Here is a 16,748-nt window from a genome sequence, read left to right as displayed (position 1 = left end):
TATTCTTGGATGAACTGACCAAAGTCATCCCGTCCTTTGGTATGCACTTTGCACCCACAAAGTGTAAGGTCATGCTTGTGGACGTGCAGTCACTGAACACGCCACTTACGATCCAGGGAGGGGCACTGGAAGTTGTGGAGCGTTTTACGTATCTTGGAAGTTGTATTAGTTCTGATGTAGTGTGTCAGATGAGGTGATTGCACGAATCTGCAAGGCTCGGGCCGCGTTTGCTAACTTGAGACACCTGTGGCGTCAGAATGGATTATCCCTGAATCTGAAGGGACGTGTGTATCAAGCTACAGTACGGGCTGTTTTGTCGTATGGATGTGAGACTTGGCCTATATATATAGTATATATATGTATATATGTATGTATGTATGTATAGGCCTCAACTATATGGGATAGTCTGATCTGACGGCCTGTTATACTCATAACTTTACTCGAAGTCAGCTAACTTGGCTATCAGTCGTACCTGTTGAGTCCGTGTCCATGCGCAGCGTTTATTACGCGTAGTAACCGAACCTGCTCTAATCCTAGTCCATCATGCTCATACTTACGCAGTGTCGCTTATCTTTCCCACTAATTATAAACACCAAGCCAGTGTTTATGCAGACTGATGAAGACGAGGCCTCAACTATGCACAAAAACGCAATCTCACGGCGAACGACGAACGCCATAATCGTAACCGTAAAAAATATTGCCTACCTTGGGTACTGTTTGCAACTGCCAGGCCAGTGGTTATATGCCACGCTTATTATTAGGCCTGAACAATGCGGATATCCTATTCTAACTGCGAACGACAGCCCGTCATACCCCCTACCTGTGCACGCTGTCACTTGTCCGTTGCCTGTAGTGAACACCAAACCAGCGTTTATGCTGGCCGAGAAACATGAGGCCTCATTTATGCGTGATATTCTAATCCAACGACCAACGACGGCCTATTATACCCACAAATGTAGTTGACGTCACCTGTGGTAATTCAAGGTAATTCAAGGTAATTCAAGGTTTAATGGTCTAAAAAGCAGTTAACTTTACAACGACGATAGGGTGAACGTATATATGCAAATGGACGCAAAAATATGCGTAATGTTTGCTGGGTATCACATGGAGTTAAACAGTTCCAGATTCGGTTTGGACACGAGATATGCATCTAAATTGTTCTTGAAAATGGTTAAACTCGATGAATGTACAACATTGGGAAGTAGGGAATTCCAAATGAAACATACACGGACCGCAAAAACGTTCCGTCGGCAGTTCACCCTCGAGTGAGATACCGCGAGCGAAAAGTCATGCCTCCTGCCCGTTCGTGGCCGACGTCGGACAAAAAGATTTTCCAGCGGATGAGTAGGTGTCTTCAGTATATTATATGTTAGAATTAGGTCTCCCCTGATGCGCCGATAGTAGAAGTCAAATAGGTTGAGACTGGCAATCCTGTCTTCGTATGGTTTATTTTGCAATCCAATTACCAGCTTCGTGGCTCGATGATATATTCGCTGTAGAAGAATTATGTCTTTTTGAAGCCATGGTGACCAAGCTTGTATAGCGTATTCCATGGTTGGTCGGATGTAGGTATTGATTACTCGGGGCAGTGCCAGTCGAGTGAAACGACCAAAAATCCGTTTTAGGAGCGACAGGACTTGTGAGGTCCTCTTGTAGACGGCTGTGCATTGCAAGGAGTTTTTTAAACAGCTGCTGACCCACACGCCAAGATCTTTTTCTTCACTAGTCCAAGAAAGTGGTTGTGGACCCAACGTATAGTTATATGCAAAGGGCTTCCCTACACGGAGCATTTTACATTTTTGGAGGTTAAACGGTAGTCTGTTTTTCAGTGACCAATCATAAAGTGTATCGAGATCTTTTTGTAATCGGTGACTGTCTTCAATGGTGTGTATGCTTGACCATATCTTGATATCGTCCGCGAATAAAGTGATTCTACTGCTCACGAGCTCAGGTATATCGTTTGCGTATAATAAAAATAAAATAGGCCCAAGAACGGAGCCTTGGAGTACTCCACTTGTAGCTGCAATTGGCTTGGACAGAGCGCCGTCAACACATACACGCGCGTCTCGGTCAGCCAAATAGATTTCAAGCCAAGCCAGCAGCTTTCCCGTAATACCATAATGCTCGAGTTTTTGTAACAATATGTTATGGTTCACGCGATCAAATGCCTTGGAGATGTCTAGATAGCATGCGTGAACGGGATTTCTATTGTCCACAGCTTGCGTCCAGTCGTCTAAGGTAATGAGGAGATTGGGCAGACAGGATCTGTTTTTTCTGAAACCATGCTGGGCAGCCGAAGGCAACCCGTTTTCTTCTAACTGTTTCATGATTTCGTTTGCCACAAGTCACTCAAGCACTTTGGAGATCACCGGCAACAGATTCACCGGCCGGTAGTTTGATACGACCGAACGATTACCTCCTTTGTATACGGGAGTGATAACACCCTTCTTCCAGTCGTTGGGACCCACACCGTTATTTAGGGACAAATTGAATAACCCAGCGAGAGGTGTGCATAGGGAACCGCCAGGCCCGTACACATGCTCGTAGCTGACCATAATGCACCAGCAGCACATAATGGACTAACCTAACTATTAACATCGGTCCTTCGCTGTCAGACTGAAATCAGAAATGACACAACTTTTACGGATCCACGGATTGGTAAACAGGATAGAGGCTTTTTCCTGAATTTCCCGGGTCGGTTTTGTCCTTGTCATTCACCTGAGAGGCGCCAGTGAAAACATGGTGTAGCACTGCTCTTTCTGTTCTCAGCGCGGGGCTGTACGCTTGCCAGCGCGAGGATTCGCATAAATAAGTGTCTAGAGGTGCTTAGAACTGGGTTCTAGAAAGAGCGTGGACAACCGTCGGAGGAAGGTCATTTCACGCAGCTACTACCCGAAATGAGAAAAAATTTTGTTTAATGAATGTGTGCGCTCTGTGCTTGAAGGTCTTCTCACCGTGTCCCCGCCGTGCGTTTGCTGGGTCAACGGTGAAATCCTGTTGGCCAAGCTTAGTTCAAACGGGGCATAAGTAATTAAACGTACATTAAACGCCCCACGTTTGCCCTTCCTCAGACTGCAAGTGGTACCTTACATTGGCTTCGTTGTACTTCTGCGGATTCCCTTGGCCAACGCAAAAGCCCGACTGCTCATAGAATCGCGCATCCGAGCCCAGCCACCTCAAACATGATGTCCGTTCCGTGTCTGTCCAGAGGCCGAAGTATATCAGTGCAGTGATGGCACGGCACTGTCATACCCAATTTGATAACATGCTCGCAACTATTCACTCTGTAATCTTGATTGTACCCTCTCGACCACTTCATTCATTACCCGCAACTAGGAGCGAACTCATATCAGGGAGATGAGTGGGTGGAATGAGAACGACAGCCGTTTTCACTCACCTCGACTACTTATCGTAACCGCCATGCACGACGCTGATTATGAGGTCTCACCAACGCACGGCAACCTAATACAATGGTCAGTGACGGCGCGTCATACTCAACTCCACGCATTGATTATGCACCCACCATTAATTAACGAAAACACCGTCGGAGAACTGCACTCTTCTTCATTGTCATCGCTGATACAAGCGTAATTGGTAGTCGCTCCAGTTTTCATTTTCTGAAGATCAACTTCGCAGGACAAGGAATCTGAAACGGAAAATGCGCAAGCAATCAATCTTCGTGAACAGCATATGAACATCTTGATGTGACGGAATTTCATTTGCTTACATACATAGTGCTTCATAATTCCTATTATCGGGAATATTGGAATTAATGTATATTTGGTTCGGATTGCTCGGGTTCATTGATGCAGCATTTGACGCAACGCAATGGAGAGCCAAAGAGGGGTAAGTGGGGCTGTATTACATGAATGAGGCCTACGAGGTTACTGCGTGAGCAATCACATGAATTCCTCGTCATCCCGGGATTCGAAATTAAGATGTGCAGAGCGTATGCTTGTAAGTTGGCCTCAAATTATCGGTCCCCATCTGCTCTGAAATTGGAAAAAACATTTTTATTGAGACTGCTTTACGGGGCAGGCTCGGTTTGTCCTCCATGAACTGATCAAGATCGACATCAAAGCAAGCTCTTTTAGCTGACTGCTTGGTAGACTGGAGACTGAGTGACGGACCGGCAACTAAAGGGAATAGTTTAATTGACAGGTGTGCACTCACCTGGTGGACGCGCCTGAAAATTTTGTCCACACAGCGGGCAGGGCTCATTGCCGCAGCAATAACGGAGATATAGCAGTTGGTCACGTTGACACCGCAAGTCAGCAGGGTCAGTTGGCTTGCCACAGAGACCACAAGGAACAGCGTCCTTCGAAGTGGAATGCCACCTTGGTTAGGCGCGGTTGCCCTTCAACACCGCAGGCTGTCTGTTCTCGCACTGTTTGAATTTCGACGCAACATCAGCTGGGTTTGAACAACCATGAGCCTCATGCATCCAGCAGCATTACGTGGGTACATCAGCCTCAATTTGCCAACCAACTGTTCCAGGTGCTTGCGCAAACATTTTACTGATGATGGCTGTGGCTCTGGAACCAGAGATAAAGGTATACTTCCTCTCGGTAGGTTGTATCCCGCAAGCCACCGTTGATGGATTGGAAATCGACCTAAGCACTGTATGTCGACTACTCAACCCAAAGCATCACAACCAGTGGCCTCTAAATACCGAGAATAGGTGTACACACGGTAGCCATATAGACTGGTGAAATATACAAGTGCAGGTTCCGAGCGAGATGCTAACTGTCTGAGGTCATTTTGGGGTTTCTACCACAAAGTGACCGTTACTAACAACGGGTTTCTCACCTTTAAGTAATCTGTCCGATCTGGCATGCACATTCCAATGTGAATGCGAACATGTTTGGCGGCGTACGTCGTTATCTTGGAAACCACTCTTAGAACGTTGCTTTTTTCCTCGCGAATTTCTCGGCGGTCACAATAATAAGTGGTGTGTAACTCATACTCACGCATGAGCCATTTGCTGTGCTGAGCGACCTTCTGGACGGCGTGCTCCAGGCTATCAGCCTGATGAGCGCACCCCTGCAAACGCCCGCTGGCTTTTTCCAGGGGGTTATTGGTCACATTCCCGAAACGTACCAACCCACGCTATGCATAAATAGCACAATTTCGTGTGATGTGGAGCCAGTGAGCAGTAAAACAGGAGACAAACTGGTGTCTGTTCTCCACAGGATTTGCGAATCGAAGCGCAATTTTCGCGAATAATGTTTGTTGTACCGTTACTTCCTCAGCTGCATTTTCAAAGTGGGTCATGCAGTAAAATATGCGCTGGCCGCTTTTGGAAAGTTATACAAAAGTTATAGCAAAGCAATGAAACGTACGTGCTTCCGGTTGGCTTGCCGTGCGTGAAAATAGTACGGCATTATATCTCGGCCGAATACAGCTTTCGCAGCCTGCATCTGCGAAGTTATCTTGTCCATGGCTAACGTTTTGGCTAAATCTTGCACACCCACCTTATCCTTTAGCAAGCAGAACGGCTTGCTTCTAGTGAAGGCATATATTTCGGGTCAACCTGTAGCGACCCAGTCACCCACATACTTGACTGTTCAACTCAGCCGCTCACTGGATCGATGCCCATACCATCCGTCACAAAGAATGTATGAAGCTTGTATCTTAACAGTGAACGTTAGGGGCTCCAAATTTATTTAGCCAAGACAGTTGGTCCCGTGCGTAGCACCAACAATTACAACGTCCGGTAAACGTCGAAAGAGTGCTATCCGAATCGTTCGGCAAAAGCACAGGTGAATAAAATTGCCACCCTCTGATTCCACTAGCAGTACGCAAACACGCTTTCCAAATTTAGCTGTGATGGATGTCATGTCATTTAAAAAACCGAATAAAAGGTAACCGCCGACCTAATCAATGATGTAGTCGACATTTGACGCGACAACCATTGACATCCTTGATAGTGAGTACCTTTCCAAAATGGTCGGCGACGTGCTACCCAACCTCCGATGACAGAGCACTATGCTTCAAAAGGGTACCACACTCCTTCAATTTATGGTTTGTCAGGCGCCGGTTGACGAAGAGAGCCCGTCAAAAAACTTGCTGCGTGAATGGCTGTGCCTCAGATAGTAGGAAGTGACCCTCAGGCGGTCATGGTACCGGCGAACATGGAATCTTGCCGGACAACCAGTATGATGTGTACCACCAAGGACACACAAGTAACCACACACTTACTAACTGGAGAGACGTGTGCTGCGATGGCAGAAGGCTTTTTCATACAGAAGAAGCAAATTGCCACTCTTTGGAATTTATGCGGACGAAAACTCCGAAATGTTTTGCCATGTACCCTCTTAAAACGACTTGAAATGCGTTGACAGAAGAAAAACAAAATCAACCTCCGCATTCATGGACAAGACGTGCTCAGTCATAGCAGCCATTAAAAATATAAATATCGCGCCAATAGTGAGAATTAAGTAGGTTTAAAAACGTCAAAAACCATGCGGCCGTTAAGGAAGATCCCAACGGCCCGAATGATTAACATCAAATGCGACAACTTCATGCAAGTTTCCATTTTTCGGGCCACGATTTCAAAGAAACTTAGGGTGTGCGTCTAGGACGCGGCTCCCGATATGCCACCTCCTAGGCGCCCACCTAGAATTTCTCTGAAACCGCGGTTCGGAAAAGAAAGACTTTAACATAATGTTTTAACATTTGATGGTGATCATCGGGGCCCTTAGGCTCTCCCCTTGCGGCGGCAGTTCTATTAAAAGTTGCTTAGACGAACTCGGAGTGCACATTGGCGCAGAGGTTGTGTTTAAGTTGTTGTTGGTGGTTGGGACATTGTCTGAGTAAAAATGGTGGAAAATGCTGTGGAAAAGCTCGTTTCTTCGCGTGGTTTCTTACGCCTTGGACTTGGAAATAATCTCAAAAAGACGTAGACAAAAAGCACGCCTGTAACATCGCCGCAAACCGAGACTGTAGAAACCATTCGCGACCTGGATATTAAAAGTCTGCTATGGTTGCAGCAAGCGGGCCGCCGATGCCAAGGAATTCGTCCTAGCTAATAAGTTTTGTTTTTTTATGATGGTTAGCATACGTTAGATCTGGCTTAAGGTAGGGTTTGGCTTCACCTTTACCGTGCCACCAACAGTGCCGTTGGGCGAACGAATGGATTTGTAAGCGGAACTAGCAGACGGCACATAAATATGCCGACCACCTTCAAGTCCTTACACTAATTAAATAAACTGAACAGGTCTTGTGGTTAACGCTCGGGTCTTGTGCCCGATGTGTGAGTCTTGATTGTGCAAGCGCTTACCGCGCCTTGAAGAGCATTCAACATCTTTGTCCTTTCTTCGGTTCTCAGTCTTTAGACGCGTGTTTCCATATCAAAGTTTTTACATACGTTGGGATTCATCTCATTTGACTGGAACTGTTGGTGGCACGAATTCGAATGAGACGTTCCTCTCTTTTCCATCATATGCTTGTGTTATGCTTTGGCATTCCTCACGTGCATTCACTTTTTATGTTTGTGACCAAGCTGTTCAAAAATAAATGAGGAAATTATATTAGGGATATAGTGAACTTCGGGCAAGTCATCAGATTGGGTATGGCAGTCGCGGTACCGTCATCGCGACGCCGTACTTCAGTTCGTGGATAACCTCGTACATGAACATCTTGAAGGAGCCGTTTATGGTCATTGTAGTTAGGATATTCTTGGGTCCATCGATGGTTCGTGGTGGTTCATTGCTGCAATCCAAGCAAGGTAATAAGACGGCCATGCCTATATTTGAGACTCAATATGGGACAAATATCCGAAAATTTTGCTAGAAAGCACTTTGATATTAGTTAGAATGCATCCCGAAAAAAAACAGGCAGTCGAAAGCCATCACAATTCCTAACGGCATCAGCGGTACGAAACTGCCCGGTTTGAAAGCAATGATCGATATTCAGGTATGCGATCGATGCAAACTGGAGCTAGCGTATGTGAATAAGAGGGAGTTGCGTTGACTAGACTGTACGCAACTGAGGTACCTAAGAACTTGCAGAGACATGAGATCAGAGATATCTGGTGTTGCTGCCTGTTTGTACGATGCGTTGGCTTCGGAGTGGAACTGTCACAGCTGAAAGAAAAGCGTGCTGCCTTGCAAAACCAGTTACGTCTGAGGCGTCATATCATGCGTATTTAGTGAGCCACTGTTACCATCTCTTGCTCTTCTATCAGTGATGATTATAGGTATATTGTAATTTGGTGTGTACTTTGTACCCACGGTGTCACGTTATCATAAGGTTGTTCATCCCGGCATGTTAGTGGCGTGCCATTATGCATGATCAGAAGAGTACATTCGTAGTTGCATGTATTGAAACAAGTGGGCGATAAGTTAAAGTAAAGGGAGAGAGGTGCGTAGTTGCGGGTGTGCTATTAAACTAGGTATAGCAGTGCCATGACATCATTGCACTGAAATACCTCGGTTTCTGAACAGCCCCGTAACGGACGCCATTTTCTAGATGAGTTGACTTGGATGTGCAATTCTGTGAGGAGGAGGGCATTTTTGGTTGGCCGAGGAAATCCTCTGAGGTAGAACAAACCCTATGTAAGATCGCAGGTTTCTTCTGATCCGGTTGGAGAGGTAGTGTGGTGCAGTGTTTTACATATACTCGCAATTCTATTAGTTCTAATTGTAGTGTGACAGATGAAATCAATGCTCGCACCTGCAGTGGTCGGGTCGCGTCTGCCGAGTTGAGACACCTATGGTATGTGTGCACCAAGACACGGACAAAACAGGCACGATCAGTAGCCAAGTTAGGTGACTTCGAGTACAGTTATGAGTATAACGGACCGTCAGATTAGACTATCTCATATAGCTGAGGCCTTATTTTTACCGGTCGGCATATATCTATGGTTGGCGAGGATAAGCGTCATCGCGTATGGTTAAGGGTACGAAAGATCGTCATTGGCCATCGAATTATGTTACTGTGCATAGGTGCTGTCTCATTATCAATGTTGCACATAGACGCGGGCCTAGCAGTCATAACATGTACTCGAGATGAGTGAAAACGAGTAGAGATACGAGTACAATGAACCGTCGTTGCTCATTGGATTGGGCTGCCGCGCATGAGAGGGCCCCATATTCAGCGTCCCACACAGACACGGACCCAGCGGTTACGATAAGTAGTCTATTTGAGAGTCAGCGGTTACCGTCATCATCGCGATTGCTTTATAGTTGTCACCACCCATAGAACGTCATAGCCATAATAGTAATGACGTTCACCGCTCTCTTGACGCTGCACTATCTAAAACCTGGCTATGCATATTTGGGGAAGGGGATCATCCACAGATGGTCCCCTCACTGCCCTGAAACGTTCATGCTGTTGTCTAACTTTAATGTACTTAATAGAATAATAGATCAATCTATGCATATTGGGGAAGGGGATCATCCACAGATGGTCCCCTCACTGCCCTGAAACGTTCATGCTGTTGTCTAACTTTAATGTACTTAATAGAATATGAGATCAATGAGGAAAATGTGTTGAGAACAGGTTTACCGAACAAAATCATCTCATTTGTTGATTCTGAGTGTCGTGAGGCAAACAAGCTTCTACGACCAATTTTCTATAGTGGAAATTGCGTTAAATAACCTTAGGATTTCTTTCATCTAGGGACAGCGATGAACGCCAAAATGCGCTGAAGTGCGATTTTGTGTTTTGTCGCGCAAACCGGCAAGAAATTGCAAATCGGGGATGGTTTATGACCTTGAAATTTCGCACACCCAAACAAAATGTTGCATGCAAAATATTACTGAAAGGTCAAATTGATCAGAATAACTCCTCACTAAATTCAAAATTTCGAACATCCTATAGTTTCTGCGAAATCAGTTTGAGCGCGCGAATAGCCAGCGGCCCCCGTCATAGCGCAGAAAGTTCAAAGTTGAATGCGCGCCAAAAAATTCGGAAGAAGGATCGCGTCAAGATGAAAGTATGTAGGATTGGCTTTTGGGGTTCAGTACATGTGCAAAAAATGCAACATTTCGGCGTAAAAGTTTGCATTCCAAGCGCAACTGTTTTGTGGATACAACCACTGTACCTCCAATGTGCGGCGCATGCGACGGGAGTAACTCTAGTCTATGACTATCAGTATTCTCTCAATGAGGTTGAAATTCCAAAAGCTGTGATGTGTTTCTGACGAAATAAAGCAATAGAGAAACTGAGTTCAGAGTACCAGTCCAATTTTTAACCCCATTTAGGCACCCCAAGTCTCGGCAATGCTGGGAAATTATTCCATCAGACTTTCCGCCAGAGGCGTGATTGCTTCAGTGGACAATAAAACTTGATGACCTGCAAAAATATGAGCATAGATTAGGATGGCCTTTGGTTTGAGCACATACGCAACAAAACGCAACATTTTGGCGCAAAATGTTTTACTCCAAACGTAAATGTTTTGTGCTTTTGGGCCCCTATTCTAGTTGCAGTTACTCCCGTCAGATCTATCCGCAGAATCTTCAAACAACCATCAGGGTCTATGAGCCTTTTGTTTTGTACTCATGTGAACACTTGCTGGGCCTATTGGAGCCATCGATTTATGCTAGTCTGCAATTTCATCCTAAGGTGTGTTTTACTCTATGCTGTCATGGTTGAACTGAAAACGGCGCTCTTTCAGGAAGGCGAGCATGACCGACAAACTCCAAGAAGCAGGACTCTATATTGATGATCTGAATAAACTACGTATCGTTGATCCAGCCGTAACACATGACACCAACGAGCTTAAAACAGAATGCGAAAACTATCTGTCCAGTAAGTGTAAAAGTTATAATCTTTCGCACAGTTTTTTGCATGATCCTTTTGCGACGCATTCTGGGAAGCATAAGTTTTCTTTGGTTACATGATTCTCCGACCAGGTACAGAGATCCGCCACGTGAGATCATGGGCGGTGAGAGTTTAGGAAGAGTGGGAGAGGGAATTTTGAACCACAACCTTCCGATTTTCAATTTTGTACAAAATTCCTCTGTTTTCTTCTTTTTATAGTAAACTTTTGTCAGAGAAAGTTGCTCATTCCACAATTATACTGTTTAACCCGATGTATATTACTGTTTGGCACTTAGGTGAGGCACGCTCGTAATGGCTTCCGAAACTATACAAGCGATCGTTGTAACTGCCTCTGTCTCAACAGAAGAGCATGTGGTCAACGTTGCGACCTTGTTCACGGAAAAATGAACGATTGCATGTATTTCTGCCTTCCCAAACTCATGAACTGCATCGTTTTCATACTTTTTGAGGTTATGTTTGTAGCATCATCCGCGTTCTACCCTTTTACCAATGCATCGAATTTTTGAAATCACTTCCTAACAGTGATGTATTAACGGCCTTGGTTGAAAATGTATGACGTGCTTTAACGGCACTTGCCTGAATTTCAGGCTTAGAATTGGAGATGATCCTAGTCACCCCTTCACATTTTTATATAGTCCCGTATAAAAGCCAGTATCCCTCTCCTGCAAAAACACGTGCTAATTACCATCCGACCAACAAAACCTTTTTTCTGCAGCTGAAAATGTGTGATCCCTATCGGACTCGATCCAAATCTCTCATACACGACTAACAGGGCAATTTAAATTATCAACTTTTCTTTACTTACCCACCTATCGAAAGTTCATGGTGATCCATTCCTCAGCGATGGCGGACTCAAGGCTTACTTTTCATTCAGAACTTTATTATCAGAGTGGGAGCGCATTTAAAACTTTCTAATATCAGTAGTATGGTTCTTCGTTGGTCAGTCAGTGACAAATAGTGTGCAAGGTGTGTGTAAATAATATCTGTACGCGTTGAATCGAAATCGTTTGTAATTTTGATATCGCTGCTAGGACACTTGAAGATTTTGCAACTCCAACAGACAAACAAGAACTGCAATGAGACGCTGATATGCACTTGGACTTTGGTTTGCGTTGAACGAAGCCAAGTTTCAGTTATAGGTTCGTCAAATTTCACGCCACCCACAAAATATTGAATCCTGATATGCAGGGCAGTCGAAGATAATGGGCACTTTGTGGCTTTCGTAACCCTTGATTTGACCTCTCCAGATGTAATATTTATGGTGGCATGATGTGACAGCTTACCACCTATAAACACTACCTCCATAAGAAAAAATACGATCAGAGATATCAGGTTGTAGGTAAATCGTGGGTTCTTGTTAACACACTTGTCCTCCATCATCTCTCTTGTTATCATCAACATAATCTTCACTGCTGAGATTAAACCTGGGTGGGGTGCCCCGGTTGCATACACCCATTTCATTTTATGTGAATCAACCAGTATAAGGAAAAAAGGGTAAAATTGTTTCTCAATTTCATGGGTTGGAACACATGTGACAACTTGCTTCTGGACTATTTTAATCAACCTGAATGTTTTACGCCAACACCCTGCTGTCTTTTAGATAGGTTGGCTGAAGACCATAATGCTGTTTATGTCGCTTTTCCCTCCGGCATGTGGCGCTGGTGCTTAACAAAGTTGAGACGTTTTTCTGGCTTTTCACGCGTTTGTTCCTGGTTCACGCGAAGGGTTCTTCATGGAAGTTATATCCACAAGCTAATTGTACCAGTTTCATCGTTACCATCACCAACAGCAGGAGTTCATTGCTCAAACTGACTTTCCTCTGCCATACAACATTGATTTCTTTGAAAGCCTACTTTTCAGGCAGAAATAGGGAATGACGTAAGCTTGAACAAAGCCAGCAAATAAATTATCATACTATTACCGTATTGCAGTGCATTTTATATTATAAACACGTCCACTAGAGACCATAGAATTAAATTTATGAAGGTGACTTTCGTGCGCACTGCGGCCTGTTTTTCGGGACTGACATCGATAGACGCAACCTTTCCAATCGGAGGTATAAGTCATATTGGAGAACACCAGGATAAAATGGAGAAATAGGGCTTCACATCGGGAGAGGACACAAAACCTACTGGACAACTTATTGGCCGAAATAGCTCAAGTATCCATGGTTCGTAAATTCAGGCGTGTGCTAGATTGACCCTTATGGCATACTGCCGCAAATTCGGAGATCGCTTAGAGGCCTGTTAGTGTCAATTACTGTACTTTTTACTTGCCTTCACGTACGGCTTCTATGTGCAGTGCCAACAATGGACAGAGTTTACACATGTTACCTGTTTCCCCTCTACTTTCTGGAACCATTTTACGCTTCTAAAAAGCGGTTAGCTTGTTTTTAAGGATATTTCAAATCATGAACAATACATGGAACACATGTTGCAGTTCACAAAGTTGTTCATATGGACGATATAAAAGTCACAGTATATGGCTAGACATTTTAGGGATTGAAATCAATTCAGTATATTAGAAAAAGCGGGCTCTGCGATATGATGAGCACTATCGAATTGAAAGATGGCTTCAAAACCTATGTTTAACAACGTTTACCCGCCAACCGCCCCGAAACAAGTATTCAATGAGATGCCCAGAAATCCCTATGAGGCTAATCTTTGTTTACAATAAAATAAGTGGTCCGAAGCGTTTAATGCACGCCGCACTTCTGAAAAGTGTAATACGGGTTTTATCAGGGGTTTTCACACATAACCTTCAAACATAACCCTTTAAATATCTGTAAATCATCAAATATTTTGGAAGGATGCCTAACATATGGAAAAACCTAATGGTTGAGAATGAGTTTGGAAGGGCACATTTTATAATGTTGTGACTTAAAACAGTACTTAAAGGCAAATAATAACTTGCCTTTTCTAACTGTATTAACTTAAATGGTGAATTTGCTGGGTATGATAAGATTTCATATTGCACGATAATGAAAAATATCGTGGTTAAAACAGTTGAGGAACTAAATAAAGCTCTCAGACGCAGCACCAGTGCAGTGATCTTTCTATAACTTTGTCTGAACAACCGAGGCATGCAAAAAAGCTTTAAAACAAAGAAATAATATGGTTAACGTTGCAGGTAATTCTATTTAAGTTAGATCGCATGTTCAACAACAGAATCGAGTGGCGTCAAATTCGGACAGAGCCAGCACATACATGAACATGCCACAGATGAAAAACTGCTACTTCTTATTATAATGTCTTTTTCACACTCCACGGCCAGACGATCCGTGCTGGCATAATTATTTAATAATACGGTTTTGGAAATGAATTTGTTTTACTGATGAATTTTTGAAAGTCTAAACGATAAGCAGCTTTCTAACCCGGAGAGTAGACTTCCACTAAGCAGTAACCCACCCCGAAAAACCCAAAACTGGTATTGAATAGATCCCTTCCAACTTCCCCCAATGGATAGTCTACTGACAGTGCTGTATTTAAGCAGTAATCTATCAGTTTCGCCAGCTATCTACCTCACCTCCCCAAATCATCGGTGGAAGAAACTGTGGTGATTACAACCGCTGCACAACAAGTATGCGGTTCTTACAGCTGACAATAATGATGATGAAGATGATGGTCTGATAGAGGTATTTAAACCATAGATTATGTGAGCCCTGGTGTATGTTTCTAGCGTCCTGAAAGGAGTGAACCAGTTTAAGACCTGAAATGACCTTCTGAGACAACAGGCCATTTGCGCTGTGTGGTTTTCAGCATATCTTTGGAATCATATGGTGATGCCCATTTCCGTAGCAAGTCTGTGAGCACTCCCAACTTCTTGCACCTGGGCATAAATTTGTGCGGTCATCGAAATCTACGGTAGATTGTTATTTATCAGGCACTATTTGATTGCTTGTCTAACAACTAAACTGATTAATCCAGTTTAGAGTGCATGTGGTTATTACCTTTAGTTTTTTTGGATAAGCTATTGTTTTTTATAGACTGTTCTAAATATACATATCTTGGTTTGTATGATTTTTAAGAAGATAAAAAAGATAATCGATCAGCTGCAGCACCCCTTCTACGACTTAAGCTATGCCAGAGAAAGGAGACACGATGGCTGGGATACTGCGATTTGCCCGAGTCTAGGCTGGAACGGTTGAGATGCTGAGGATAGGCTTGAACCACAAACCTTCTGGTCCGTAAGCTGGAGCCTTATCCACTGAGCTCTCTTAAGCCACAGTCAGGAATATGCTAGAGAAAATAGCGGCTGAAACATGCGAATGAATGCGGCCGGATACATTTGGATAGAAAGCGGATTACAATATCATGGGCAGCTTTGTTACCAAGCTAGTGCAACAAAGTTTATGTTTCCCCGCCGCAACTCTAGCAGCAAAATTTTATGGACGTTACCAGTAGTCTAATGTGGGTTCATTTAAGCATTATCTATTGGGAAACTATTGCAGTATGGGCGTTTTGTTCCGTTTCTTGCTCAATACTTTTTTCGGTGTCTTTATTATAAAAAGAAGACCTATCCTCAAACAGCAATTGATAAACAGGGTTTTTAAGTGTTTTGTCATCTTTTGTTTAAACTTCAAATCAGCCCACCATTATATTGCATCACAACAATACTTGACAAAATTGACAGATTCCGATGAGATGTTTGCGAATTTAGGATGAAAGGTTTTGGTTGATGGTTTTGGCTGCTGAGGTAATCAAAATAATTTTAGGCGGATGAGTAGTCTGTCTATGCAAGAAATTTTTCAGTGCCTCAATGAACCCTTTTATTTTTGTTTCAAGTGTTTTGACGCTCTTCGCGGTCTCTTCACTACCAGCAAATGGACCTGGCCAAAAATTAGTTTGTTTGCAAATGAAGGACATTCGTTTAAGTCGCTCGTTTACGCTAAATTAATCTGTTATTGAATGTATATCGCCCTTTTTTCCTACTTCATCTATTTTTTAAGAAAGACCTATCGATTTGTGCTTGTGAGAAGTTTGAGTTTGAGATGCTGAATGATTGTTTTGAAAGTCGGATATACGACAAACTTACCGATTTGTCGAACGTACAGTGTCACTACGGTTGTCACGCAGTGCCCTTAAGTCTGGCTGTTTTACATGAGGCATACTACATATTAGAATAGTGAAAATTGGCCACTGCTGACGCCATTTTGTTGCTTCTTTCTTATCTCTCCGGTGTGTTCTAGGAACCCTTTTACCGACTGGCGGATCTAGTTTTCCTAAGCAGCAATCTCTGCACCTATAGCGACGTTCACCACCGCAGACAGCCTAAAATCATTCTTTTAACGCTGCAATATTTTTCTATTGTCTTTACCTTGTAACAGGGTTACTAATAAGCTACTCACACCTGTACACAAGTTTCTTCATTGATGTGTGCCATTTTTCCGAACCAAGATGGAAGACTCGAGTGTGGTTGTCAAACCTGTTCCCATCGGTTTCCTCTGGCTAGTAGGTGTGCAGCTCTATGGATCTAGACGCCGCTAGTACCATCTGGAATCTTATTGCTTTGCCCGCTAAATGCCCGCTGTTCGTCGCATATGTAAGGTTTGTTTAAAACCCGTAAATGCACTGGCAATGTTTGCCCTTTTTGCTTCATCTACTGACGCCATTAAAGAGTCTAGATTAATTACTTTTAAATAGGATTTTATGGAATCTTGAGCGTTTGAGGTGAGATGAAAGCCCAGACGTAGTTGTATGTGTTAAAGTTGTAAACGCTCAGTGAGCAGAATCTTGGTCTTTTATGCCTGAAATCAAGTTGCGCGGGCCACTGTAGACATCAGCTACGGTTACGTACCTACAACGTGTACAGCACCAACTTCTGAAGATCTAAGCCGCTTGACCACAAAGTGGCTCCTTCAAGCAAGTCAACCTTAAACACAGGCAGATTACACCACAGTCGTCTGTAGGTGGCCTAGCTAGCTTAGTTACTTTTTCTCTTCGTCGTCTATCTGCATGGCT

The 16,748-nt window shown here is 43.7% G+C and overlaps 1 protein-coding gene across 1 annotated transcript in view; it reads left to right on the top strand.

The window, feature by feature from the left end:
• Positions 1-10,625: 10,625 nt before the first annotated feature.
• Positions 10,626-16,748, top strand: part of T265_13323 (hypothetical protein) — a gene marked incomplete at both ends in the record, with an annotated part of 42,015 nt that continues 35,892 nt past the window's right edge. The window contains one exon of the mRNA XM_009168347.1: positions 10,626-10,755. Within this exon, the coding sequence (XP_009166611.1) occupies positions 10,632-10,755 (124 nt within the window). The remainder of the gene's footprint in view (positions 10,756-16,748) is intronic.

The sequence above is a fragment of the Opisthorchis viverrini genome, assembly GCF_000715545.1.
Source record: "Opisthorchis viverrini unplaced genomic scaffold opera_v5_60, whole genome shotgun sequence".
Lineage (NCBI taxonomy): Eukaryota > Metazoa > Platyhelminthes > Trematoda > Opisthorchiida > Opisthorchiidae > Opisthorchis > Opisthorchis viverrini.
This window is presented reverse-complemented; position numbering and strand designations above follow the sequence as displayed.